The sequence below is a fragment of the Seriola lalandi genome, unplaced genomic scaffold, assembly GCF_002814215.2.
Source record: "Seriola lalandi dorsalis isolate HSWRI2012SDOR001 ecotype SW California unplaced genomic scaffold, Sedor1 jcf7180002054360, whole genome shotgun sequence".
Taxonomy (NCBI): domain Eukaryota; kingdom Metazoa; phylum Chordata; class Actinopteri; order Carangiformes; family Carangidae; genus Seriola; species Seriola lalandi.
The window spans coordinates 628,786-656,528 of record NW_019524913.1 but is presented as its reverse complement, the minus strand read 5'-3'; the positions used below and the strand labels follow the sequence as shown (position 1 = coordinate 656,528).

The window sequence follows — 27,743 nt, the reverse complement described above, 5'->3', positions numbered from 1 at the left end:
AAAAAAAAAAAAAAAAAAAATAACAGTTACTTTTGCCTGGCAGATACAACATTTGAGGCACATGCCATTGATATTTTAAGATTTATAATTAGAAATGAAAAAAAAAAAAAAAATCAGATAATGACATCAGCCAAAATCAATATCACATGACCAATATCACATGACGAATAATATAAAACATTTTCATAACGTTTCCTAACATTTGTTCTTTCCTTTTTTAGAGGGACAAGACACTGAATAATAAACTTCAAAACATCACTGCCCTCTGCCAGACAAACTATAGACTGAAGACGCTGTCTTACGTTTGGCATTTTTGTATATCAATTTCTTGTCAGCTGACACATCTAGTGAGCTGATATTGATGGATATATCAGCCGCCAATTTATAAGGAGGACCCTGAGAGTTATTTTCATCACAAGTGATCTGTCAGTTACTATGTCTTTTAATCAGATCATGAGAGATATGTTTATTTATACCGAGGGAAATTCTTGTATCATAGCAGCACCGTAGAAATAATAAATAAATTAAACAAAAAGCACAAGCTAAAGAGATTAATTAGTAACCAAAAAGTGCAGATTTACAAGAATTGGCTGATATGGGTAGACACTATGAATAGCGACTACAATTACTAGACTTTGTAAAGATAGGAGTATATAAAGTACACAGTGACGATGACAAAGATAAGAACAAACAAGTTACCAGAGCTCAGAAGTATGTCATCTTCATCACAATAATAATAATAATAGTTATTTACCTAAAAATGGTGTGGGAGACATGAGCAGACACCAGCAAATGTTCGTGCTTATGGTACCTAATTGTTATGAATTTCACAAGGCCTCCAAACCGTAATCTGTTAGCTATTAATTTTATGAGAATTAACTTCTGCTTTAAGAGCGACACATATTGGGGGGGGGGGGGTTGTAGCCCGCAGTTATGCTACAGCTGTTAAGTAACTAGTAATAATTTAATATTCATCAATACACACATTTCATATGTAAAAATCTATTAAAACACTGATACTACTACGGCTAGACAGGCTAGATACTAGTTACACAGCTCTTGGTCCTGACTTGCAAAGTTCACTTTCACATGTCATCACGTCAGCTACGAACAGCATGATCACACTGAGATGCTAAGCTAACATTAGCAACCTTTAGCTAAACGTGAATCATAAATCAGCTGCTAGCTTCTCTTAGGTTAGCTGAAAGTTCATAGAAGCTAACCTTAGCTGTGCAAATTACCACAGACAAAATGTGTAAAACGTTAGCAAACAAGCTTAAGTGCGCAGTCAAACTACTTCAGTTCAGTCTTAATATTATGAATTTGTTTTAGCCACTGAAGTTGTCAAAGTTAGAAAAAATATTTAGAGAGCATGTTATTTACCCGAGGAGCCCTCAGCCATTCAGTTTAAACCGTGGTTGTTGCTTCTTTCACGCAGCAAGTTTGTGGACAACGGATTGTTTCCGAGAAATGACACGTGTATCCAGGTACCCAGCGACAATATTCACCTTTTCACCTGTGCCCTGTTTGTTACAAATGAGACGGACTCTTTAAAAAGCACCAACAAACTCCAACTATCTTTTCAGCTCACCTAATCAGTACTAGCTAGCAAAAGGCTAGCACAAAAGATAAAGCTAACGTGAATTAAACCGGAACTTCCTGTTATGATTTTCAAAATAAACGGCTTACTGGCAAGTACTTATTCCACTAATTTTTTTTCTAAAAATAAAAAGGCCCTATACACAGTTAATGCACATATAAACGATGGCCTATCAGCCTATACCTCTCCCATCCATTGACATTATTAATTTAGATTTTTTTGGTCAATGACAACCATGACAATAAATAAGTATAGTAGTGAAATTAAATTAGATTATATTATATTAGAGGTCCTCTAAGAACCCCCTCAAGGATGTCTGGGTAAAAAAACAAAAAAAACAAAAACACATAACCTCTACACAAAATAAAATAAAATAAAATAAAATAAAATAAAATAAAAAGCAGCATGACCACAAGGTGGCGCTTCATGCTTGGGTTTGTACTACAGAAAATAAAGAGGTTTTCCTAAGGAAAAATAATGTTTTCTGTAACACTTTGTGACTTTGTGCACACAACTATACAGAAACAGCATATAAACATTTAATAAATGGTTTATAACACACTATAACATAGTTGTCAGCATTTTAAAGTCTTTATTTAAGCGTAGTATTGTTCAGCAATATAACTTGGACAGTGTGTATTATTAAACCTGTGTTTCATTATATTGTCCTTCATTATCTGTTACAGCAGCCTCTACTTATGGTTGTCCACAGGAGGAGATATTGACAAATTCACAACAAACACTTACTTACAAGCTACATTAGTGGGTTGTAAACCATTTATTTAATGTTTACATGCTGTTTCTGTATAGTTTTGGCCACCTGAGCAAGCTTGGTTAGAGAATGAGGCTTGTTGTCTCTAAGAGTTTTGTAGATATGACAGACGGCTGTGAAGTTGGTTTCAAAAAGGAAATAAGCTGATGTTATTTTGTGGCATAATTCCAATTCGTTTTTGGCTTATATGGCAGATCCTTTCTAACTCTATCAGAAATGCCTGAAATGCAATCTTCAGGAAATTTGACCTCTGCATTTAACTCATCCTTAAGTACTGACCACACACACACACACTAGGAGCAGTGAGCAGCTGTGAGCAGTTGCGGGCTAGGTGCCTTGCTAAAGGACGCCTCAGTCTTGGATGAAGGACTTGTCTGTATAGGTCCATTTCATCCTTCCCTCAATTCTCCCTGTCTTCCCTTCACCTTCCTTCTTACCTGGTTACTCAGTTTGGTTTCATGGCCAACTCCAAGAGTCCCGGTGGTTACAACCTTCTTCCTCCATTTCACAGTTATGGAGGCCACCGTGCTCCTGGGAACACTCAAAGCATCAGAAATGGTTTTCTGATCCAGGACTCGACACAACTCTATCACAGATCTCTAAGTTGAGTTCTTTGGACTTCATGTCTTGTCTGTGCCTTTCTAAATATGTCCAATCAGTTTAATTTGCCACAGGTGGACTCCAGTCAGGTTCTAGAGGATGCACCTGACCACAGTGTGGGGTGCCACAACAACAGGTCTGAATACTTTTGATTAATGGAGAAGAGAGAAGCAAAAAAAAAGTTCTGATACACAAATTTGTGTTCAATTTTTTGACTTTTTTCTTTTCGTTCTCTCTTTATGGAGAAAAAAACTTATAATTTTACCAGTTTGGGTCTTGAACAATTATCTAAGTGAGACCATCTGAAAAGTATCAAGGGGAAAAGTGCTAATGGAGTGAAAGTGCTTATAACTCAAAGACATCTGAAGGCATAGAAAGGCTGGGAAACACTGGTTTACTCTAACTACGCATTGTATTTCATGAAGTTGTTCAATGTGAAGTCATATATCTGAAAAGTAACTACAAAATGTAGTGGAGTTAAAAAGTACAACAATTTCCTTGTAGTAGAAGTATAAGATAAAACTGAAAGTAGGCTACGTCAAATGTTCTCAGTTACTTTTCACCACTCATATACAAATTGGATTATACGTATTTAAAACTGATTCCCAAGGGAGGGAAATAAGTTAAAATAAGTTGGAAATAGTTGAACTGAACCTTTTAAGAGCTCACATAGCTTCACCATACACGCTCCATCATTTATATATTTTATATTCAATCTGGTGACAATGACAGACTTTCTTTGGACACTTATATGACATTAATATATTACCACTCACTCAATTCCCAGAAAACCTATCGTAATATTGATCTTTTCTCCAAGCGACAGTCAACAGAGTTAGAAGAGGAACTCACCTCTGACACTGGTGTGAACTCATTACAACCAAATGTTCTGTTTAATCAAACCATGAGTGTGAAAACAGTGACAAAATGAAAGTCATGATCAGAAGAAGTACATCATGATTTATTTGGATAGCTGTTACTGACTATTGACCGAATTGAAAACAGGAACACATTGTATAAGAAAATTAAACTGAGAAATGTTTTGCTGAATTGTTTGTTAAGACAGTGATTGTCAAAGTTTTGAGTTGTTACGTTAAAATCTACAAGGCCAATCGACGACGTTCAACCTATAGCGTTTAAAAGTACCGTTATGTTTAATTTAGTAGCTTTTCAAACCAGCTATTTCCAACTGACAATATTTAGATGGGCTCGTGGTCTTCAAATAATACTGAGAACTGTAAATATCCCCCCAAAAAATGTAGCTTAAAGTGAAACAAATGACACACGACTGTTGTTTTTTTCTGTAAATCGTTGTTTTCTGTATCAGGCCCAGTCAAACCGCTCTCTCTGCAGTCACCGATACCATATCGCGCATGCGCAGACTGGCTCCTCGTTCCCAAGCGAGGTGGGTGGGAGAGGTTTGCGTCGAGTTACCATCATCAGATATAAAACACCGGAAAACGGATAATTTTGTTTTCAAAATAAAATCAAAAAATTCTATTGTGGCAAGAGCTTTCTGCTTTTGTTGCAAAAACATATGTACCGCAAGTATTTGTATGCTTTATGTTGAAGCTTTATGTAGCTGCTAAAGTTTTATTTTTAATCTCATAAACAACGAATTGCAGTTGTATAACAATTAATTTACTAAACTTACATACGTTTGAAACTGGCTATTCCTAGTAGCACAAATTGGGCTCTTTCACCGTCCAAGATAATCAGACAGCATAAAACTGCACCTCATCTCTGGTGCAAATAGTAGGGAGGCGTTGGAAAAATAACTAAGTACAGTTACTCAGCTGTACTTTATCTGTACCTTTTGATTTTATACTACTTTATACATGTATTTCACTAGGCTACATTTCAGAGAGGAACATTGTACTTTTTAATCCACTACATCAATAGTATAACCTTAGTTACTTTGAAGATTCAGATTAATAACCCAAACGTATTTTTAAAAAATGTAATCTTTCCCTAATTAAATGTAATTTTAAAATTCTTGTCCTTTAACCAGAACATACTGGGGAACTAACAAAACGTGACAAAAGGTGGAAGCAATTTTTTATTTCAATTTGAAATTGTGAGAATTGACATTCTGGGGCACATAGTCATTGACATTTTTATTTACCACGTCTCAAAACATAATTTATTCGAACATTTATTTGGGTATTTGCAAATAGTTAACGTGGGATTTTATATTGAAAACCATGACCGGAAATCATGTCTTCCCTTCCAGCTAGCTTGACCGTGCTTCTGAGGAGCCTGAGCGCGGCCGAGCAGGAGAGAGTGGCAGTGAATGTGTCTGCGGCAGCGTTTAGCATTAAAAAACATCAACTACGGCTGAAGAAGAGAGGACCAAACCCCGCTGCAGCTTGAGACGACCTCGGCAGACCATGGACTATGATAAATTTTAACCAGAGGCTGGTAACGGTGGGCTGTTTTGACGACAAGCGGTTTATTGAACATCTGTAGAGCATAATGAGGGCATCCGCTATTCTTTACGGTGGTTTTTCCTCCGAGGTTTAGTTAGACGCAGAGTGACAGTATTTATAAATGCGTCGCTTTTAGACATTCTCTCAAGGAATAGACACACCGACGGGACACAGCCTGCAGATATTTAGTTAATTCCCTCCTCCCATGGACCCTGGGGAACAGTGAAGTCATTTGAGAAGTCACCGGAGAAGAAGACACGTCTTAATCATCTCGATAGTTTTACACAGTTCTGCGTGGAAAATCGGCTCTCCCGTCCACCAGACTCCCCCCTGCTTTCTTTCTATTTTTAAATCTTACATGGTTTTGTCTTTCTGAGCTTTCATCGCCAAAACCCTCCAGTGGGCATCTCCCCCCCCCCCCGTTAAAGGATGCCGGATCAAATATCGGTGTCCGAGTTTCTCTCGGAGACAACAGAGGATTACAATTCCCCGACAACATCCAGCTTCACCACCCGACTGCAGAGCTGCAGGAACACAGTGAATGTACTGGAGGAGGTAAGGCCACGGTGTCAGCCTGCCTGTGAATGATGGATGGATGGATGGATGGATGATTCAAGATGGCTAATTAAACAACAGAATCAAACGGAGTAGATTATAATATAAAGAAATATATTTTAATGAAAACACACCAGGTTTTGATGGTGGGATGGCGTTTAAGTACAGTCAAGGTTACATGCAGTCAACCTTAAATTCAACTGGTGATGTTTGACAGCATAGAGGCCCAAAAGCATTATTACGTTGTATATCTGTCTATAATTGCACCTGTTGAGCTGCAGTGTCTGTTATTTCTGATCTTGCACACGTATTTTAGTTCCTCATCTGATGCAAAAATGGACATTTCCCCTCTCTGTGGGGACTGGTTGTGCAGAGCCAGTGAGTGGTGAAGGTGAACCCTCATCTTGTGTGTTTGCTGCTGCTCTTTCTTGCCAGAGATGTAGAGTAATATAATAGAGAGGGGGTGGGGGTGGGGGGGTGGATGGCTTTGGTGGAAGAGTGCAGGGAATAGGAGGATGTGCACTCAGGCCTGGAGCTCTCTGTGTTCACTATTACATAACTCACAGCTTCGGAGCATGCTGCCAGGCTGTAGCAGTGTGTGTGTGCGTGTGTGTGTGTGTTAGACAGAGAGAGAAAAACCTCTTCTGGTCACTGGCAGTCAGATCTGGATTGAACTATTTCAAGATTACAGAGATTCCCTCCTCTCACACAGGCCAGAGTACATTTAAAAATGATAGATTTCTTCTCAAAGCAGTGAAAAATTGTGCTGGAACACACCCAGAGTCGCACTCTATGATGATGCTGTGTCACCTTTGATTATGTAGGAGGGTTGTAATAAGGTCAGGGAGGTAGGCTCTGATATATTTGTGTGTATGTGTGTGTTTCCCACTTCCCCTCACCCTCCACTGGCATCCTTCCTGCCATGATTGAATAGAGCATCAAACACACCATCGCTGTTGTACATTAATGCCAAAGCATGACCTCATTTCCTTCTTTAAAACACATTTAGCCGAAGACATGAATGACCTCAGACTCACAGTTATAGGTGTAATCTGTCATTTAAAGCTGAAACATTACCCAACAAATTTATTTATCATTTTCATTCTAAAGCAATTAATGGGGTTTATTTGTAGCTGAATAATTGCACAGCTCATATGCAAATATTAACATTAGCAGGACAGTAACCACAGATGGTTTGTTTAAAGGAGGAAAAACATAAGCCTAGTCCTCTCTTCAACACAATAACAGCTCACAATCTGTGCTATCCATCACTTTTAACTTCAGTCCTTTACAAGTTTATTATATTGTAGCAATAGAAAATCCAACAAAACAGAGCCAGGGCCGTGTTTACTGTGAACCCGGGGCACACTTTGTGTCTGCTGACTGTAACAAGGAAAAGGCTCACATCGTGAATCACCTCTCTGGCTCTGTGCCTCAGAGCCGAGAGACTGCAGCAGCACAAACGAAAAACATCTGTTAGAGAGGGCCGCCATGTGCGCTGGGCTTCAGTAGCCGCTCTGGAATTTTTGCACAGAGATCACATGACAAGGAAGACCATTATACTGGCACCAAAGAGCGAGCATCATGCTCTTCAGTGTTTAGACAAAAAGGCAAGATGCTCCTGAAACATCTCGGAGATGATAATCAGCCGCTCGGGTTACTCAAACTGGGATACACCCATCAGACGCAGGTTGTGGCAGAACACAAGCAGCAGACATCCAGCCTACAGTCATGAGTGCTGTTAGATTAGTGTCTGTTATATAAAATTCACTACCCTGTTTGATCCCTGCGTAGACATGCAGGGACCCAAAAGAGCCTCCTTGAGATGCAAAACTGCCTTTGGCATCACTTTGCCTGAAGAGGAGTTTGTTTAAAATGCCCTGGATTTCTGCTGAGCCGCCGAGTTCCTGTCCTCAAACTGAGAGCATTCACCCCCTTTTTTTTTTTTTTTTCTCCAAGTCATTTCCTTGGTATGTTGACAAGGTAAATTATGCAAAAGTACGGCAGTGAATATTTAATGCTGTAACCTGAGGGGGAGAGTTGACTCCGCAGGAGAGTTGTCATTCTCTGCGTGCTTCCACTGAGTCATCTAGATGTGCAGAAAAAAAAAAAAAAAAAAAGTCCTTGCAGCATCATGTCGTCTTAATTCAGTGCCACACATCAATTACTGATCAGTGCATGAAATGACACAAAAGTATTCATGAATCACCAGCCTGCATCCTGTAGCGTTTTTCTCTCCCTGGGGCAGCAGTACAGCATTCAAAGATGTTTACTGTTTATACTTGTATCAGTGCAGAAATATGGAAAACAATGAGCAGCGAGATGGGGAGATAAAACCCTAAAAATAACCTCTCTGGCCCGCTGTCTTGATTACTTGAGACACAGGGGATGGGGGCATTGTGTGTAACTTGTGTGTGGGTGGCAGACCAGGAAGCTGGTTGATGTGTCTGGGCTTTTATTTTGGTGACATCTTTGGTGTAAATCAGTCATTGTTGTGATGTTCTTTCTTTTCCCCACTGCATTTCCCAGAAAATCTCTGAGCGGAGGTTGGATTTTTCTGTGGAAGTGTTGGGTGGGTGATTATTTTTTTGTGTTTGTTCATCCAGATGCGAGAGATTATAGCTGCAACTGGGATTTCCATTATTGATTATTGTCAAAGAGAACAGTAAATGCCCTCCCATGTTCCAGGAACACAGAGTCTTAGAATTTATTATTTCAATTACGCTGATGAGAAGCAGAGAAAAGCAATAAAATCTTTGGATTTTAGACACAGTAACCCAAAAGATATTTAGTGTTTTTTTTTAATCTGTAAAAGGTTTAACAAGCATATTGCACAGAATTTCATTTGTTAATTCATGCTCCGAGTATTTGATTTCTCAGAACCTTGTGGGCAGATTGCCATGAAATTTGCCAACGAGAATTATGCTACTAAGGGGATTTGATTTTTTTATGAGCCATGTCGTTCTCTACAGTGCCACCATCAAGTCAGCTTTACATTATTTATTTTTTTTGGCCGTCACTACAGGTAAAACCTCTGAAATAGGACTTTTATATTTGGAGTATCATGAACATATTCTGCCAGGAAAGGTGTTTTTGAATCTTAAAAATCTCCTTTCAATGTCCCTGCACGACTGGTAAACAGCTTATAACAATTAACCACATGATCAAATTATAATTGATCATTTTCCTGCAAGTTAATCGACTAATTAGTTCAGCTGGTGCGGAGCCGATAACAGTCGCTACCAATTTCATCTATTAATCCCAGACGTACGCCATTGATCAGTTATTAGTATTACGATAATCTATTAATCATTCAGGTTATTATTCGAGGAAAACCACTAAACCGTTGTCTGTTTGAAGCTTCTCTTACATGATGATTTACTGCTTTTCTCTGTTTTTATTGTTGTAAACTGAATATATTTGGGTTTTGGATAATTGCTTGGGCAAAATAAGACGTTTAAAGACGCCACCTTGGACTCTAGGAAACATAGAAGGACATTTTTATTTATTATTATTTTATATTTTTATTTATATTTTCTGACACTGGAGGAAGAAGGAAGAAAATAATCAGCAGAACAATTAATTATTTGCAGCTTTAGAATAGTAATATTACTCTTGACTTGGTTTTCTCTTTCCTCTACACACACTCAAAGAAAAACCATACAACACTGTGTATCAGTAACTGCGATATTAACATACAAAATTACCAGCGCATCTCTAATTTCTTCCACACACACATCACTCAAATGCATCACAAAGAAGAGCAAACACACTGGCCTGAAATAAGTATAAAAACTACCAGGCAGATTGTGTTTGTTGTTCAACAGCAAATCTGACATTTGCTTATATGAAAATGTCACAGGTGATTACTCCCGCTTTCTCCAGTTTTTTCTCTCACACAGCTTATTATTAGCAGCAGGCACTTGTTATTCCCCTGTGGGGCGTGTATTGTCGCTCGCTCTCTACCCCACAGATGGCACTTTGCGTCATTGGGTTTGCTTTCCCTAAACCACACAGAGCCACGGCAGTGATACAAGGGAAACCCTCACTGCATTGGCATTCCTTTGAGCATGCCTCTCACACCACATCACATGGGCAGGACCAGAAAAATGTTGACTTTTCACAGTCATTCTATTCAAGCATGGCTGGGCTTGACCTAATAGGCAGAGGTCTTTTTATACTTTTTTACTTTTATATAACAAGCCTTTTCAGTCCCGGCTTTTTTAGCTTGCAGAGAGTTTGATGTTATCCCTTATTTGAAAAAAGAAACTGCTGAGTGAGGAGTTTTATTCATTTATATTGGAATGAAAATCATCGCCTTTAAGTCGTCATTCTTTCATGTAGTTCGTAAGTCCAAGGAGTGGACTTAACATTCCTACCATTCTTTTAAAAGCTCCTGTGTTTATTTACTGTATGTCATTTTAGAGTTGCCCTGACTCCTATCAACTGTTGGATCTCTCAATGTGGAAAAAACAAAACTCATCCGTACGGAGCCGTTTGAAGATTTTAATCACTACAAGAGCAAAGACATTTTTTCCGATTGATGGCGGGTCATGCATATTAAAATCTGCTGGTGTTTGGTGGTGCAGGAAGAACTGGAGCTGATGAAATGTAGGTTTTAAAGCATAAAAAAAAAATAAAAATCAAGTGTTCTCAGTATTCACTTGGGGGTGTCACAGACATCTGTGTCACATTCAGTTTTTTTTCTGTGTGGTGTGGCACATGTTGGCCCAATAGTCACTATTTATGGGCATTAACTCTTTCATTCACTCACTACAAAAATGAATTCTAATTACTTGGCATATTATTTCCCCATTAAATCATTCTCAGTCTATTAAATGTCAGAATATACCGAAAACTGCCCGTCACAATTTCCCATAAACCACGGCGAGGTCTTAAGATGGCTTCATTTTGTCCAACTAGCAGAAAATACTCTGTCTGCTGTCATGTATTAAATAAAAGGAATTTATTTATTTTTTTAAATTATATCGCTCAATAGAGGAATCAATCTCTGCACCTAAAGTCAAAGCACCTAAGGCCATTAATCAATCTCCGAAACTGTTATTGAAGTTAATCAGTCAGTGGAGGTTAGAAGATGTTTACTGCCTGAATCTGTAATAATACTCTTAAATGAAATGAGAAACAAATCAAGAACGTAAAGTAGAGCCTAAAGAGAGAATTTCATAATCCACTAAAATACTATGTTGGTGTTGTACATGTGTAAAAACTGCACCCAAGCAGCACCCAAATAGTTTGCAACTCCTCCACTGGATATAGGAGACGCATTAAAAATAACCAAACAACAAAATATTACGTAACTGATTTTTTTTAACAATAAAACCCCCATTCAGTAACTTTTAGAGAAATCTACTCGATTCACAGAAGAGTTGTTGTTTGTCCTTGAGTTCAGATTCAGAGCGGAGACTAAAACATACACTATCTGTTAATTATCGTAGCTCCAAGTTGTTTTTCTGAAAAGTGCCTGAGGCTGGAGCCTTTATGACATGTTGTCATGTGAGGCTTCGTCTCTGTCACATGTAACGTCAAGTTCCACCAGCAAAGAACTGCAGAGAAAACGCTTGATTCTTCTTCTTCAGTTCTTAGATGGCGAAGTTTCACCTCTCAAATGGGAAACTACCTGAATATCCAGTGAAATAAGTGATTTTCAAGCGAAAGGAAGTTTCACTTTCACCTCTGTCACGGCCGAGTGTTTCACCTGTTGGCGCCTGTTTATTCTGTCACGTACGTAATTAACACTGAATACATCTGTGTACCATGTGCTTGTCTGTGAGTCAAGTGTTGAGTCCGTAAGAGGATTAAAAAGACTAAAACCGTCATATTTTGCTGCATTGTAAGTTACATTTAGCATTATTATCAGATACTGTAGAAAAAAAATAAACCGGCTCATTATTTTGCCTGTCAAAGAAAAGCAGTTTTTTTTCCCCCATTACCTTAATTTGATTAAGATTGATGTTTTGGACCGCTTTTAGTACCGTACCCCCCCCCCCCCCCCCCCCCCCCCACAAAAACAATGAATAATTCACAAGGATGAGACAGGTTTTTATCATTCTTGACTTTACATAACAAAACTGAGTGCTGGCTATTTATGTCTCCATTCTGCAACATTTGCGACTGAGGAGCTCAGCTGTGTCGAGATTCAATTATTAATGAAGTTATGGCTTTTTATTCATCATTTGTCCCCTGTGTCACCAAACCCAGTGAATCATATTGTGTGAGTGAATGGGAATATTTTGTTTTGTCCCCTGGCAACATGGCACATGACATCTTGTTCCAGTTAAATAGCACTGTAAAAAAAAAAAAAAGGCGGTTTAAATGGTGATTTCCAAGATTTTCAGTCTCAGTTTTGACATTTTCAGAACCAAGTAAGCTGCAGTCGTCATAGGGTTTCTTCACTGCATTCCCCAGTTAACACAGTAATATAATACTGATCCTAGTGATCTGATAGGTGAAGGTTTCTTATCCCAAGATTTACATATCTGCTTTTCCGTTTAAATAGCAGTTAAGTGTAAAATTGACTTATTTATGTGTGGAAATGTTTCAGGCTGTTGCTTTAAATTAAACTCAAACAGATAGTTTTTCTTTTATAGCGCTTGTTGTGGTCAGTATAGGGCTGAAAAATAAGACACAGGAAGTCAAAGTGTCAAAGTTTTGGGAGAATTTAAATTTGAAAACGACTCCACTGCCGTGTTTTAGCTGTTTCTACGTGCTAGCAAAGGGGCTATTAGCCGGCTAATTAATAGCGCAGACGAAAGAGCTTTATTGAGCTAGGACAAACCCCGCTTCCCCGTAGCTTAGCTACCACATCGCCTCACGCTCCGTTTGCTGGGTGCTCCTTACAAAATGGCGACTGAATGGAGGAAATTCCAGGTTCTGAGTAAATGTGATGTGTTTAGGGAAGGTATGTAGACCGCAGTTGTAAGTTCCAAACATCATTACAGAGATACCTCCGGGAATGCAATGATTATTACAGAGCGATGATGCATCAAAGAGCATCCAAAGGACGGAAATCTGACTCTTAAGTTTCCCCCCCAAAAAATACTAACAAACCTCAGAGCCATTTTCTGATTTGCTCTCTGACTCCCGCAGCAGGAGGTGAGACTGTGTTGTGTTGCTTGTTTGTCGGCTTGTTTGCTGTCTGTTGCTGAAATCTGATAATCGGTCTGTGGGCCACAGCTGTTGGCCTACCTTCCTGCCACAGCTGCACTGCGTATATCATCAAGGGCTATTAGCCGGCGGCGGATTAGCCCCAGACTAGACCCTGCTCCGGCACTCTGATCCCCCTGCTCTTCCCCAGATTTAGGTGAGGAAGAGTGGGTCAGTGTTCACATCTGTCTGCTGCCGTTCTCACGCGGATGGATGGTGTTAAGGTCTCCCTCCTTTTCGACAGCCATTTTAATCTCCGATGGGGCCGGGCGTACTATCAATGAAGCCAGGATGCATTTACATGACGCTTTTGGAATTCTTGGATTTTTGTTTAAATAACATCAGCTTTCAAATGATGGTTTCTAACTATTATTTCTATTATTCGAGGTACAATACAGTACGTAACAATTTTTGTCAGCCATGCTAGTGACACTGATCTAGGGATGGCGATGTTTGATGTTCGGCCGCTTTCGTTCAGAAATGTCCCAACGACTATTGAATGGATTGGATTTGATACAGAGAGTGTTGAACGTCTGGAGTTCAGCTGTAACAAAACAGCCACAGATCTTCTTCTTCCTCCTTCATTCGCCTTTTGTGTTTGTTTGTCTTCTGTGATTATATCAGCGCAGTGGTAACATTGTTGTTCTCAAGGATGGCCCTGCAGAACCGGGAGACAGCGTTGTCCTGTGACGGCTGGCTGTCTTGTCGTGTCCTGAGGGGTAAACAGTGCATCTCTGTCTGTGCTTGCTTTGTTGGTGTTTGCCCCTGGACCGTGTCTGTCTGTGTGTGTGTCTGTGTGTGTGTCTGTGTGTGTGTGTGTGTGTGTGTGTGTGTGTGTGTGTGTGTGTGTGTGTGTGTGTGTGTGTGTGTGTACCAAAGCTAAACAACACGATGCAGCCTTTCAGTACCGAATTTGAATGCTACCTTTCCCAGAACAGCCAAGGGCCCGCTGAGATCATTCAAGCTTGCATGAAAAGCATTGATGGTCCTTCAAGACAAGCTGTTTACACCTTTTCCTAATGCCATTTAATGTCAGGGAAAAGTGTTAGATCACCTTTTCTACATCATGACAGCAGCTGTCAAAGAAACTCACACTCTGAAAATGGGGGGAAATCCAAGTCTAAATGTGCATCAACACAGTTTCCTTGAGTGATTAAAAGCTTTTGTTAGTTGTCACAGTGAAGGCGTATTTCTGTTCCTCTGTATGTCCAGTTGCTCAAATGTCTGAACATCCAAATGGCCCGTGGGAGTGGATACACCTGTGGTTTTGGAATAGCTGGTCTCTCACCCAGCAGAGTCCCATAAAGTGTGAAATTTGAGACTCGTCTGCAGAAAAAACTTTAAGGAATGCCATAAAGCGCTCTGCAGAGTCCTCGCCTGTGACTTTGGCCGAGGACTCATGACTGCTTCAGGAACGTTACTCAGAGGCTAGAAAAAAAAGAATAATGTTACTTCTCCTCGTGCATGTTTATCAAAGGAGCACATTCCTTGGCGGCGTGCCCCAAAGATTTACAATGCGGGCGGCTGGTTGGTAGGAAGTGTTGCTGGCAGACTTATCAGCTGATCAATGATAAGCGAAGGATTAGTGATAAAAGCTTGGAGTAGTTTATTTTAGTTTTTGTTTAATCGACCTACACGGCGCTGGTCTGTTACAAAAGACAAGTCTTGTTCTTTCGCCAGCTCATCTTGTGGAGTAATTCTCCTTCATTGGGTTACGCTAACACTCACCATGTTGATGTTGATGTAATAAACCAGATTTTCTCATTGTTTGACTTGATTGTTTGTAACAGCTTCAACTTCAATAATAATGTGTGTTTGTAATCTGTGTTTTTCATTAACAATATGACGTCAGCCTGGATGTGGTCATGTTGTGATTTGTCATTGGACCTAAAAATAATTACTTGATCAATTGTGTTTGGATGAAGGATGGAAGGTTAGCTGGCAGCTGTTTTGATAATCTGTTGATCTTTTCAAGTCATTTTCCAAGCAAACATGCCAAACATCAGCTTCCTAGCTTCGTATTTGTGAGGATTTGCTACATTTCTCTGTCTTATGTGGTAGCCAACTGAATATTTGGGGATTTTGGACTGTTTGACAGGACAAAACAAGTGTGTGTAAGATGTCACCACTGACATTTTTCATTGTTTTCTGTCGTTTTATAGACCAAAATAAGTTGGGAAAATAATGCATTGCAGCTGTATTTGGCATTATTTGTCATTTCATGAACTAAATGATTAATTAAAACCATTTATCAATTGAGCAATTGGTAATAGCCAGTCACAGCTCTGAATAGGAAGTGGTTTTGACAGTTTTGAGGTTCAGAATTGTCCCGAGACAAACAGTCTCTTTGCTCTGCTGTTGGTTAATTTCAGTGACAGAGGATGCTCGCTATCATTTTTTAATCATCAGCGGTCAGATCCTCCCACTACTCTCCTGTTGATGGTTGTAAATAATCAGAATAATCTAACAGCTGCTTCAAATTCAATAGTTTCCTGACTGGTAAACATAATACACATAAAGGTATGCTGCTTGTATGATGTTAAGGGAGTATATAGTCATTGCAGCAGTGTGTGGGTGTGATGGTGAAAACATGCTGGTTGCTCGAAACAAGTGGTGGGCTGAGTGAGAGCATGCATCGCAGGGGGAAGCCGCCAGATCATGTGTGAATGTAACACCCTTGCATGCACGGCTTGACTTTTCGCCCCTGTCGCACGCATGCGCCTCAGCTCCTGCGCCTCAGAGTCTCTGGAGGTGTGCTGCAAAGAGTCGGCATTCTCGCAGCTCAGAAAGCCGGCTTCATCCACCGCGTGGCCTCACCGAACCCACCGCAGAGGAGTGCACAGCCGAGCGGCTCCTTCCTTTCTCTGGGAGGCCAGAGCTGGAAGCTAATAGCCTCAATATATAATGGACTAATCTCTGACTTGTATTGACTTCTCTCAGTGGCCAATGACATTAGCAGGTCAAGATTTGTATTACAGATACAAGCCGGTATATCAGACGCTATATCAGAGGAGTATACCGGGGATTTTACATGCTTTATAAACACATAAACATCATATTCTGTCATTTTACCGAAGCATCACATAGGATTTTAGCAGCTACTGCTTTCAGTTCATTTCAGCGTAAAATGAAACTTAGCTTTGATCATTTCCAAAGTAACATTATCACCATATGACAGCGCAGTTGACAGCGGTGACTGTTGAATTTCGTTGTGGTTTGAACTTCCTTGTGGGACATTCAAATGCTAATGAGAGGGTGCCACAAATGGGAAATGAGAGTTAGCTGCACAAAGGCAACACATGGGGGAGATTTGTTGCTTGAAAATCTAATGTGGAAGATTAGAGGAGGCTGTGCATTGCAGACGAATATCATACCATGATCTTTTTGTTAATTTCTCAAGATAAAATGGTTGTTGGAACATATTGTTAAGTCAGAGCGTTGGTTCTCTGTAGACCAGGGGTAATATTACATATGGGATCTGATATAATGCAACCAGCTATTGTGTTTTAAAAGCCGTGTAGATGTGTAGGTCAAGCACCGGATGTGCAAGTAAGTAACGACTTAATAAGTAATATCTGATTATTGAAATTATTTTTTTCTTCCTAAATGTGTAATTTTCTGATTATTGAACCATTGAATTATCAGGGACATACCTCATATCACAATATCGAGCCCCGGCCTGAGACAACAGGCAGATGTGAGCGGTATGAAAAGGATTATACCAACTTGACAACTTAGAGAAAGAAAAAAAAAGCTTTAAATCCTCTGACTTTTCACACCAGCAACAAACATACGAGCAAGACGAACAATTCAAATCGGCCTCGTTTTGCCTACTGCATTACTGCTCCGAGATCATTCAACTTTAATTGTTCTCTGTGAATTATTACCCATAATATATCAAGCAAGTTTAAGTCACTGATTTTTTTCATACAAACTAAAACCTGGAATGTAAAGTTATCTACAAACACAATAGTCCTGCATTATGGATTTGTGAGTAGATGAATGGACACAAAGCATGGACTCAAGTGAACTGTCAGCATTTGACCAAATTGTTGCTATTGATCACTAACTCTCTATCAACTTCAAAACTCAGAAAAAGATGGATCCTCACTTAATCCTTGTAATTTCAGTTGCCATGTCAGATACACTACAGCAGTCATGTGGTCGTCCTGATACACCTCCTAACCAAAACCCAAACCACTGGCAGTCGATCACTCTCTTTCAGTTCTCTCTCTCTCTCCGTGTGTGTGTTTGTGTGTTTGTGTGTGTGTGTGTGTGTTAGAGAGAAAGAGAGAGAAACAAATAGGCCATCTGACCTCAGCTGCTTTTGGAAATGTTACATCCTCTCATTTTTCCCATTCCGCAGGCCCAGAGAAAGGGATGTGCATTTGTTTCCTGCCAATGAAAACGGCTCCCCACCCTTCCTGCTTGAGTCATGCCACATAGACTTGACAGACAAACTCACTTGACAGACAGACTTATCTTTTTCTGCCACTTCTTCTTTCTGACATTGCTGCATTACACTTCTTTTTTAAAAAAAAAACTCATTCTTTATAGTAGTTGTTGTGTAATTGTGAGCCAGAACGGAAATGTGATTGCATTTCTACATGCTGGTCAGTCCCCTTCTAAAAATGCCACTGGTTTTTCAGCCCTGTGTTTTGGCTCTGGGGAAGCCGTTTGATCGCTGAATCCCTTCCTGTTTTCTTCTTCTAGGAAATAATTTGCATATTAACAAGTCTGAGAACTTTAGCGCCCGTCTCCGTTGGGTTAGGAGTAAAAATGCCACAGTGGCACAGCTGAGTCCCAGAGAGCTGCTGACAAGCGGAGAGCTGGCTGGTTAGTCAGAGCAGCTTCCCGCAATCTCCACGGTGAAGAATGTTGAGCCGACGCGTGAGACAGCCGGATCACATCTCCTTGGTAACCGCACAGTCGCCCGCCGGTGTGATGCCAATTTTGCCGGGCTGCAGGAGGAGCGGAGCCGGGAAGGATGAGTCCAGGCAGGAAATGAGGAAGACGACTTTAACGTGCCATGAAAGTGACAGAGCAGGAATCTCAAGAGTGGATCAAGAAAAACACCTCGCAGACGTCCAGACAGTGTGTTGTTGTTATTCTTCAGCTGACAGCGGAGAGCAGTTGGTGTCATTAGACGGAGTGCTGCCGACCCAGGACAGGACACTGTCAAGCCTGGCCGCTTCCTGCTTCCTGTCAAAGGACGGCTGCAGGGGAAACGGCAGGGCTGCTGGGGGAGGATAAGGCCTCGGGCAGGAAGCGTGAAGCTGAGGCAGCCTCCAGTCAGTCATGCCCAGTCACTGTGGCCACCAATTTCCCCCTGAGGCTTGTGGTTGTTTGGGAACCAGAAAGTCAGCCTCATTAACCCCACTGGTCACATGGGTCACACATGGTTCCTTGATATTTGAAGATGTCAGTTTGGGCTTGGTGTATTTAAAACACTTGTCTTTTTATGGATAAAACAATTAATCAATGCATCCAAAACATATTTGACAGATTAATTGATAATCAAAATAATCCTTAGTTGCGACTGTAACATATTTGTTGTTGTTTTTTTTAAGTCTTTTATTTATACTTCATTGAATGATTTTGAGTTTTAGACAGTTTAAAACAAAGACAGCATCCACTGAGAAGAGTGTTCATGTGCCCAGAACATGATCAACAATGAGACAGATCCATATTTTGTTTTATAGATGCTAATGTTGATACTCAAAACAAGCCTCAGAATCTGTTGGTATCAGTCCACACGGCCGCATCAAAACCTCTCAAATATCGGCCCACGACCGACGATTTCCGCTGAACAGGATGAAATTCCAGGGATGCGTTTTCTGCCTCCTCGCCTTTTTAATATGAGACGTTTCAAGGACAAGTCACTTCTGACTTTTGGTGCTCACGCTCTTGCCAAAACCTCCTCATACTGAGGCGCCGTGCACTGCCACCACCACCACCACCCTTCACCTCCCATAACTTGACCCTTGACCTCTTTGGCTCCATCTCTGACAGACTTGGACTTAAAAGCATTCTGACACGGACATGTTGACTTTCACGGCACAAATGGCTCCTCAAGAGAGATATTTCTCAGTAGAATAGCACACGGCCACGAAACCTACTTCATCCTTTGCTTCATTTTCTCAGCAGCACTAAATAAATCATCCGTATGCATCACTTGCTGTAGGGTTGGAGAGACGAGCGGCCGCAGATGTTTTGGCATTGTCACTCTTGCTAATCCCCCTGGGTTGAGTGGGAGCTCGCAATTGGTTGCTGGCAGATAAAAACAATCCTTTGACTATATTCAATAGTTGTCAGCCTTTTGGAAAGCAGAGTTTGGATGCATTCTTGCCTGTTGCCAAGGGCTTGCAAAGACTGTGTGCCAAGACAGCGCTATTTCATTGATTTTTTTTTTTTTTCACCCTCAAAAGCTGAGAGAAAACAGCTTTAACAAACCACCTCTCCAAGTTACTTAGTGCCGGCCAATGAGAAGATATTTATCGTTTATCTTCTGTAATAATTTGTTTCGACTTTGAATAAAAGTGCTCAGTCTTTTTTTTTTTTTTTTTTTTTATCTTGTCCAAAGCCGCTACTGAACTACATCTCTTGTGTGTAGTAATGTAAGGATGTACGACGTTACGGCTGAATATTTAATTAAGAGCACAGAAAGGGTGAATTATGGGTGACCCTTGGGGTGGCGGCGTCAGCTGCTCTCAGCATGAGCGCCGTAAAGGTCAATCTGCTCGCTCAGCCTGTTATGTGTGTTGTGCTCTTCATCTCCTAATCAGCTCACATGACCGTAACTTTCGAATAACCACAGATTTATTTTGGAGGCGTTTCACTGCAGACTGACTCCTACTGAGTGACGAAGGCGGCGGTTAGGGGCAGCTTGAGAGAAGACACAGCTTGTTGGTAAATGTGCCGGCTGTTAAGGGGATCTAATGTGTGACTTTTGCGGTATAACACAACATGTCTATTCATTTAGCTTGGAGTCGCTCAGAAGAAAAAAAAAAAAAGATTGATTCTCTTTCAGCTTGTAGAAGACGACTCTTTCAACTAGCAGTTATTTTCATCATCAATTTGTCTGCTGATTAATTTCTTGATTAATCATTTAATCATTTACTGCAGTCTTTGAAGTAATGAAAAACGTCCATCATAGTTTCCCATAGCCCACAGTGAAGTCTTTGACATCTTCAGGGTTCACCAGAACCCAAAGACATTCAGTTTACAATAATAAAAACAACACAGAAAAGCAGCAAATAAATCACATTGAAGTGGCTGGAAACAGAAAATTGAAAACGGCACTGAAACAATTAATGTATTATCAAATTGTTGGCAATTAATTTTCTTTGAACTTTTTTAAAAAAGTTCAAAGTTTAAAGTAAAAGTTTAAAATTTTTTTTAAAAATCTGATTATAAACCAAAGAGAAGGGGCGTCGTGTAGCGTAGTGGTTTAAGCAGGCGCCCCATGTGTAGAGGCTACAGTCCTCGCTGCAGTTGGCCCCGGTTCAAATCCCGCATCGGACGGCCTTTCGCTGCATGTCATTCCCCCTCTCTCTGCCTCCCTGTTTCCTGTCACTCTCCACTGTGCTGTCCATTAAAGGCATAAAAGCCCCCAAAAAAAAAAAAATATATATATATAAACCAAAGAGAAATCCATCATATTATACTTACTTCAAACATGTGGTGCTGGAAAATACTGCAGAAGTGATAATAACTGAGGGACAGAGAAGGAGATGAGATTTTTTTAAAGTTAAAAACAGATAAAGTTATTTCATTTGGGTGGTTTGCTCGTGCTACCTGGCTATTAGCTGTGTTAGCAATTGTTAGCAAAGGCTAACAGCGGTGTTAAATGTATAGTGACAGCCAGCACACTCACAAATCCTACTCCACGGTCGAAGAGCAGGACAAGCCTCCAGCTCAGAGAGCTACAGTCTTAAAGCAGCCTCGTGACACATTTTACCTTTGTCAAATAAATTGCATCCATTTGGATTTTGCACTTGCCCATATTGCAATTTCAATAGAATTTCGATTGATATTTCAGCCCTACTGCGAGACGCGCCAGTTATCAGTCAGGAGAGAGGCAGAAGGTTTTTTGAGTAAAGCGGGAAGAGGAAACTGCATTGTGTCGACTCCTCTGGTAGGAAAGCTGACGACTGCCAGCGCCGGAGCGATGATATGATAATGAATACAGAGACTTGTGAGGATAGCAGTGAAGCAGCGTTCCCTATAGGGAGACATCAACTCATGATAACAGAGAACAGGGGTTACAAGTAACCTCAGGTTTTGAGTGAAGCTTTTTCATCCTATATCGTATGTTTACACACTGTTTGAAGATTTTCATTATAGTAATTATCAAAATAATATGTATGTATATACACAGAGACAATATTGGCCGTGGTGATGGTACTATTAAATGTTCATTTTGGGCCATTATTTTGGTGAACAGACACGGGGTTACGCAGTGAGGCAGTGTGGGTAGGTACTGGGCAGCAGTCTGCTCCCATGTGCAGGAGGATCAAAGGGCCCGGGCCTGGCAGTAAGGGCCCTGCGGCGACAAACTACTGCTGCCATAATTGGGGAAGAGCCATGTAAAACTGTCCAGGGGAGGCCAAGGACAGCTTAATTATGTTGTGAAATTTAATTAGCCCACTGTTGTGTGTGTGTGTGTGTGTGTGTGTGTGTGTGTGTGTGTGTGCGTGTGTGTACGCCTCTGCTCTTAACCAGCTGACCTTGATGTAATGGTGTTTTTGCTGGTGTTTATCATCTATTATGAGCAAACACGGCAGAGTTATGGTTCCATTCCCCGTGGTTAAAGCAGGCTGGATATGAAATGTTTGCGCTGTCATGATAAATTTAATGTGAATTCAGCAGCAGTGGCTCAGATTTGAAAATCATTTCGCCGAAAACAGGTGATGCAGGTGGGCGCCTGTGTTGCTTGCATCCGCTTTTCCTGAGCGCATCGAGTCCACCCGACGGTCTCGGCCTCTCCCGCGGTAAATGAAACTAATAGATGTCACACAGGCAGATGGAGTTCAGTATGACAGCTGATTTTCAGCTTGTTGCTGTTGCTGTGCGCTGAGAAACACGTCCAGTGTTGTTGTAGCTGCACTCTCCATGCATGAAGCACATCCAGAGGTCCTGCAGCACTGAACTCTCGTAAACAAATAAACATCCTCTTTTCATTTCATCACTCTGTCGTCGCTGATAATAATCAAGGAAATACTATTAGTAAATAACTGCTGGAAACGTAGGGGTTTATCACTGCATTAAATATATTTTGGACAGATAGTAATGGTGGTCGAACTGGAAGGGGGGTTTGTATTGATAGCAGCATGAAATGCACGCGAGTAAAAACTCATTGATTAGTATTCACTCTATTTATTGGGTGTGGGGTCACTGTGGGGCATATTTCTGGTCGGCTCCATGATCATTTCCAGCAAGTGTTGCAGGTCAAAATCGATCTTCTTTTTTTTTTTATTCTGATTGCTGTTTTAGCACTAAAAAAAGACCTTAAACCATTAGAAGAACAACATTTCTTAACCAATTATTCTTGGAGTAATTTGGAAGGTTTTCTTTAACTTAAAAGAAATCTAACATCGTGTAAAACTGCCGTCTCTTAGAGGCTTTTAAACCACTATTTAGAGAAGGTTTACATCTGCAGAGAGAAAAATTCTTCTGTTGTTATTCTGTAATAAATGAATCAAGAGCATTATTTACTGAGAATTGTACTTGCTAAGAAAAGTTTTTTCAGAGGCAAAAATGAGAAAAAATAGAAAGAAAAATGGCACAAATTGCAAGAACACAGTCCAAAACGGTGCACAGAGGCAAAGCTTTGACACTGACAAACAGAAGAGGGAGAGAGAGAGATTTGAAAGGAAATGTAGATGAAAGAAGAAGAAGAGAAAAAAACCAGCTGAGATGAAAGTGAAATCAAGATGATAACAAGAAAGGTTTACAAAAAATGAAGGGCTATAAAATCTAAAAGGATATAATCACATATTGAGTTAAGAGGTCGTTAAAATGCAACATTTAACTTAATTTAGGATATCAGCAAGAGTCCCAGATGTATTTTACTTGTGTTTAGATTTAATCAGGCCACAAATCAACCACAGACACCGGTCGGTTCAAAACACAGTTTCATTCACCAGCTCAGAGATTAGAGGACTGAATTGTCAGCCGGTGATGTGACTTCTATCTACGACGTGTGTGTGAATGATGAGGTGTGCGTGACTGCGGTGTAACTTGAGACGTCGTCGCTGTTGTGTTCTCTGGCAGGGGTGAGCTGAGTTTCTCTTCTGTTCGGATGATGTTTAAGTTGAATTCTCCTGGTGCAAAGCAGCTTTTTGAGGGGGGGGGGGGGGGGGGGGCAGATGTCTAAATGAGTTCAAGGGTCACAACTGCACGGCTTTTGTCTTAAATGGCTTTATGGGATTTTCTCTAAATATAGATACGCATTGTTGTGAAATGAGCAGCTACTACCACTAGTGCTGTGATCTATAGCATCTGTGAAGTCTTTTTCTATTTTATATTGGTCATTATTTAGGTGGTTTGGCATCTAAACTCTGAGCATTAATCTCCGAAAGCGCGAAGGAAGTGAGACAGATAACTCACTCTAACAATAGGTCAGTGGCGGTGTTTATTTTCCTAGCGTTTAAATGTTTCATTGTGAATAATTGTCATAATAAATAGCCTAAGCAGGATAGAATTGGATACACTGCCTATTTATTTTTGCCTATTAGGGAGCACAAAGGGTTTTCTCCAGCAGCCAGCAGTGTTGAAATAATGATTTATGCCACATTCAGGTCAAGCACTGCATTGAGAGCGCTCTGTCTACATTAACTTTATGGAATATGCTTTGAGTCACTGAGCAAATATTAGCTCTTGTTTTCAACGCCATTTATATAAAGAAAAAAAGGGCTTTTAATCTCCATCTTTGTCGTCTTTTGATGTGATTGTTTTACAGTTTGTGGTTAAAGAGGGAAACCACTTTAAAGGTGTTTAAGAGCATCCTTCTTCTCCTCCTCTTTTCTCAGGCGTTGGACCAGGATCGAACCTCCCTGCAGAAGGTGAAGAAATCGGTGAAGGCCATCTACAATTCAGGACAAGGTGAGACTGTCTGTTTCTAAATTAATCAAGCCTGAGTGTGCTTTAGCCAACAGTTGGGTGCATGTTCACTGCCCTTTCCAACAGAAACCCCCAGAGGAAAGCCCAGGATTTCTTAAATATCTTCAATAAAAAATGAGGTTTGCTTTATTTTTTATTTTTTTTGTCTGGACCGTTGCCTTTTGTGGGACAGATGGTGTTTTGTGTGTGTATCCAGGCTGTCCCAGAAACCAACACCTGAGTTTGTTTTGCTCGTTGCTGTGACATGGATCCTCAGTAATTTTCCACTGAATACTTTAGAGAGCAGCCTCCTCCCTGTAAATTGACAGTTTCAGTTTGTGCCACAAAAAAAAAAAAGTTTGTTTGTTCTCCACAGAAAAAGACACTTCACTCCACTCTCATTGTGATCTGTAGGAGATGAGACACTGCAAAGTCCCAAAACAACAGAAACATCTCTTGCCAAGAGCCAAAACAGCCCGCTGGCGAAAATTGCAAAAAAAACAAACTTATCTTGTTTTTCTTTTTTCCTTTTTCTTTCTTTTTTCTTTTTTTTTTTACATTATCCCCGGTGACAGATACTTTAGCTCTTTGTGACAGCTTCACAATAAAAGCCACTCGTGTGTGGCAATGTGACGCAGCATCAGCAGGAAGTGTTGGGTTTCCATTACAGTAACTTCATACAGCTCTGATATCTTGAGGAGGGCGGACGGTGGGTCTCAGCCTCCCCCCCGGTCCTCAATGGTAACTAGAGCCCTGTTTGGACTATGTATGAGTTTCCAGTGTGATAAGAAAATTCAAAATGGCTGCTGCAGGAAGAAGCTCTGCAGGGTGCATGTCTAACCTGACGTCCCTCGCTGGACTCTTCTCGAGATCTGGCAGCAGTCTGAACATCTCTCCCTCTCCATCTCTGACTTAACGACAAGGACAGATGGATGCTGCCGTTTGGCTCCCGTAGACTTTCACAGACCTGGAGAAAAACGCATTGTCTTGTTATGCTGATTTAATTATGACTTACTGTTTCAAATTTTATAAATCAAAAAGTCTCTGTGGAATAGCATGGATCAAAAATCATCGGTTAAGGTCACATTTGTCTGTTATTATATTGCCTCTGCTGCTGCAGGATTTCTACCACATCTGTGTTATTAGGAACATCCCGAGGACTGAAACCTTTTTGTTCCAGGTGTTTGTCTCTGTTGCTGTTGGAAACAAAGAGCAGTGCATTACTGAAATATTTCCTTTCCATCTTAAACTCCTTCTGTTTTACCGCACTAGTAAGCTTTAGTTTTCATTCTGTTTATGCCACTGTGTCACAAAAGGACAAATGTTTTATTTATATAAATGATATATATGAGTAAAAAAAAGATCAGCAGTCTGATCGGGCATTTGACAGTGTCTGTGTTTTATGTACTGAGGTTTGAAAACCCGGCCATACCCTCTAGGATATGTGTCACCTTTGTGACCGACACCCAGAGTTCAGGGCAGGTATATTGAGCGCTGGTTGACTCCTCTTTCTTTCCAACTCAGACCACGTTCAGAATGAAGAAAACTACGCCCAAGCTCTGGACAAATTCGGCAGCAACTTCATCAGCCGGGACAACCCTGACCTGGGGACGGCCTTTGTCAAGTTCTCCTCCCTCACCAAGGAGCTGTCTGCCCTGCTGAAGAACCTGGTGAGTCCGACATGTCGACACTCGCTTCATCATTAAAATGAATGTCTTGGAGAGCCTGTCCTACTGAACGCTGAGTGTCTCTGTGGGTGCTCTCGTCCTGGGAGGATAGAAAGAGGAAAAGTCTCCATAGAGAGTTTATTTTCCTGTCTCCACGTGGGTAAGTGGTTTAGGATTTTGGCTTAACTTTAAGATGAGGATTAGGTTAACATCAGGTTAAGAGTTAGGGTTGGACGTGTAAGGGTTAGCTGAGGGTCCGGAAAACTGTTATACCAGAGTTGTGTCTGTTTGCCTACAGGTTTAGGGTTTATTTTGTCTCTACATTCGTACGTAACTGTGTAAGAATCACCTACACAGTCAGAACTGTCATCACAGCCGGACAGTATAGCTGACTGCGGCTAAATATACCTCCGAGCCTTGTATTTCTTTTTCCAGTCGAGGCTCTTATCTGCCTGCTGTGGATTTCCCCTGACGTTTCCTTTGAATATTGTGTCCTGTTCGAATCCTCTGTGAGCGATTGTTGTTGGAAGAAGAGCCAGTCTCCGTTCTCACCCTCTCTTCCTGTGTGGCTGACAGCGAGATTAGGCTCCATAAATACACTTGGCAGCACCAGGAACAACTGTGTGTGTGTGTGTGTGTGCGTGTGTGTGTGTGTTCGTTTGTGTGCGTGTGTGTGTGTGTGTGTGTGTGTGTGTGTGTGTGTGTGTGTCTGTTCACCCCACTGTGGGGGCTACCTGCATAAAGGGAGGAAAGTGAAATTGTCTTTGTACATTCCTCTCTTCATCTCTTCTTTTTCTCTCTCTCTCTTGACTCCTGTCTTTTTCTATTTTAAGCATTTTATTGAGTGAGTTTTTAGACTTCAATAACTTTTGCCCTGAGGCCGCTGGTATGTGCGTGCACAACAAATGAGTATTGATGAACAGCGCTTGTCCTAGATGTCCGACATGTGTTATCGGCTGAAATGTAAGGATTTTTTTTAACAAATTTGTCCAGGTTGTTGCCAGCTTTTCTTTTCTGTGTTTATTTTCCTTTTCCTGAGAATTGTGCAGTAAGAGAAAGCAAAGGAGACAGTGACAGTTTCCAGGATGGGCTGTTAGAGCACACCGGCAGTCGGCCAGCGGAAGATTGATTCTGACGTTGGCCATATGCAAGACAGGCACTTAAGAAGCACATTAGCGCCCATTAAGCGTTGTTTACTTCCTTGACCGCTGCTGTGTGTCTGTGTGGACTTGGATAACGGCAACAGGGACTTAAATGCTTAGTACTGTTGTAAATGACCTTGCTGATCCTTATGGTTAGAGCTGCTGAGCATAGCTGTGGCGACCTGAGCTGCTGGCAATGTCAAGCTTTTGCTAATTCTTCCATAGACTAACTTGCACTTTGCTATTATGTTTGCTGATTTCTTCAGTCGGCAGCAGCAAGAATGTGTTAATGCATCACTCTGTAGGTTAAAAGATGAGGCCAAATCCAACATTGTTCTAGTCCTCTTCTCTCAGTACTTTGCTACATCCCTCTCTTGTTTGTGGCACCGAGCCCCAGTCATCACCTGACTCTGCGGCTCCTCTCACCTACAATATACATACCCTTTTTTTCAGCTTGTTGTTTTGGTTTTGCCCCGCAACTTAACTTTACTTAACAGCAACAAACTGCAGACAAAGCTAGCAGCTAGCTAGGGAACATAGTGGAGCAAATTACTCTGCTAAAAAGCCATGTTTTCCTCGGGAGTTGGTGGAAACCAATAACAGAGCTAAAGAGGAGAGTTAATATTGGATTTGGGATTCGTCAGGTCGCCAGAAATAAAGTTGCTCTGTGTCCATCGGCTTGTTCCACTGGCCCTAAATGGCAAAAAGATT

General features: G+C 40.9%; 2 protein-coding genes across 5 annotated transcripts in view; one reads left to right on the top strand and one right to left on the bottom strand.

Moving 5' to 3' along the window:
- The window catches only part of nfx1 (nuclear transcription factor, X-box binding 1), a 14,298-nt gene extending 12,665 nt beyond the window's left edge, over positions 1–1,633 (bottom strand). Inside the window, exon 1 of the mRNA XM_023408382.2 lies at positions 1,384–1,633. Coding sequence (XP_023264150.1) covers positions 1,384–1,402 — 19 coding nt within the window. The 5' untranslated portion in view covers positions 1,403–1,633. The remainder of the gene's footprint in view (positions 1–1,383) is intronic.
- A 3,605-nt stretch (positions 1,634–5,238) lies between these two features.
- Positions 5,239–27,743, top strand: part of asap1b (ArfGAP with SH3 domain, ankyrin repeat and PH domain 1b) — a 56,989-nt gene continuing 34,484 nt past the window's right edge. For all 4 annotated transcript variants that reach the window (XM_023408334.2, XM_087174521.1, XM_087174522.1 and 1 more), the window contains exons 1-3: positions 5,239–5,956; positions 24,154–24,226; positions 25,748–25,893. In XM_023408334.2, coding sequence (XP_023264102.1) covers positions 5,831–5,956; positions 24,154–24,226; positions 25,748–25,893 — 345 coding nt within the window. In that variant the 5' untranslated portion in view covers positions 5,239–5,830. The remainder of the gene's footprint in view (positions 5,957–24,153; positions 24,227–25,747; positions 25,894–27,743) is intronic.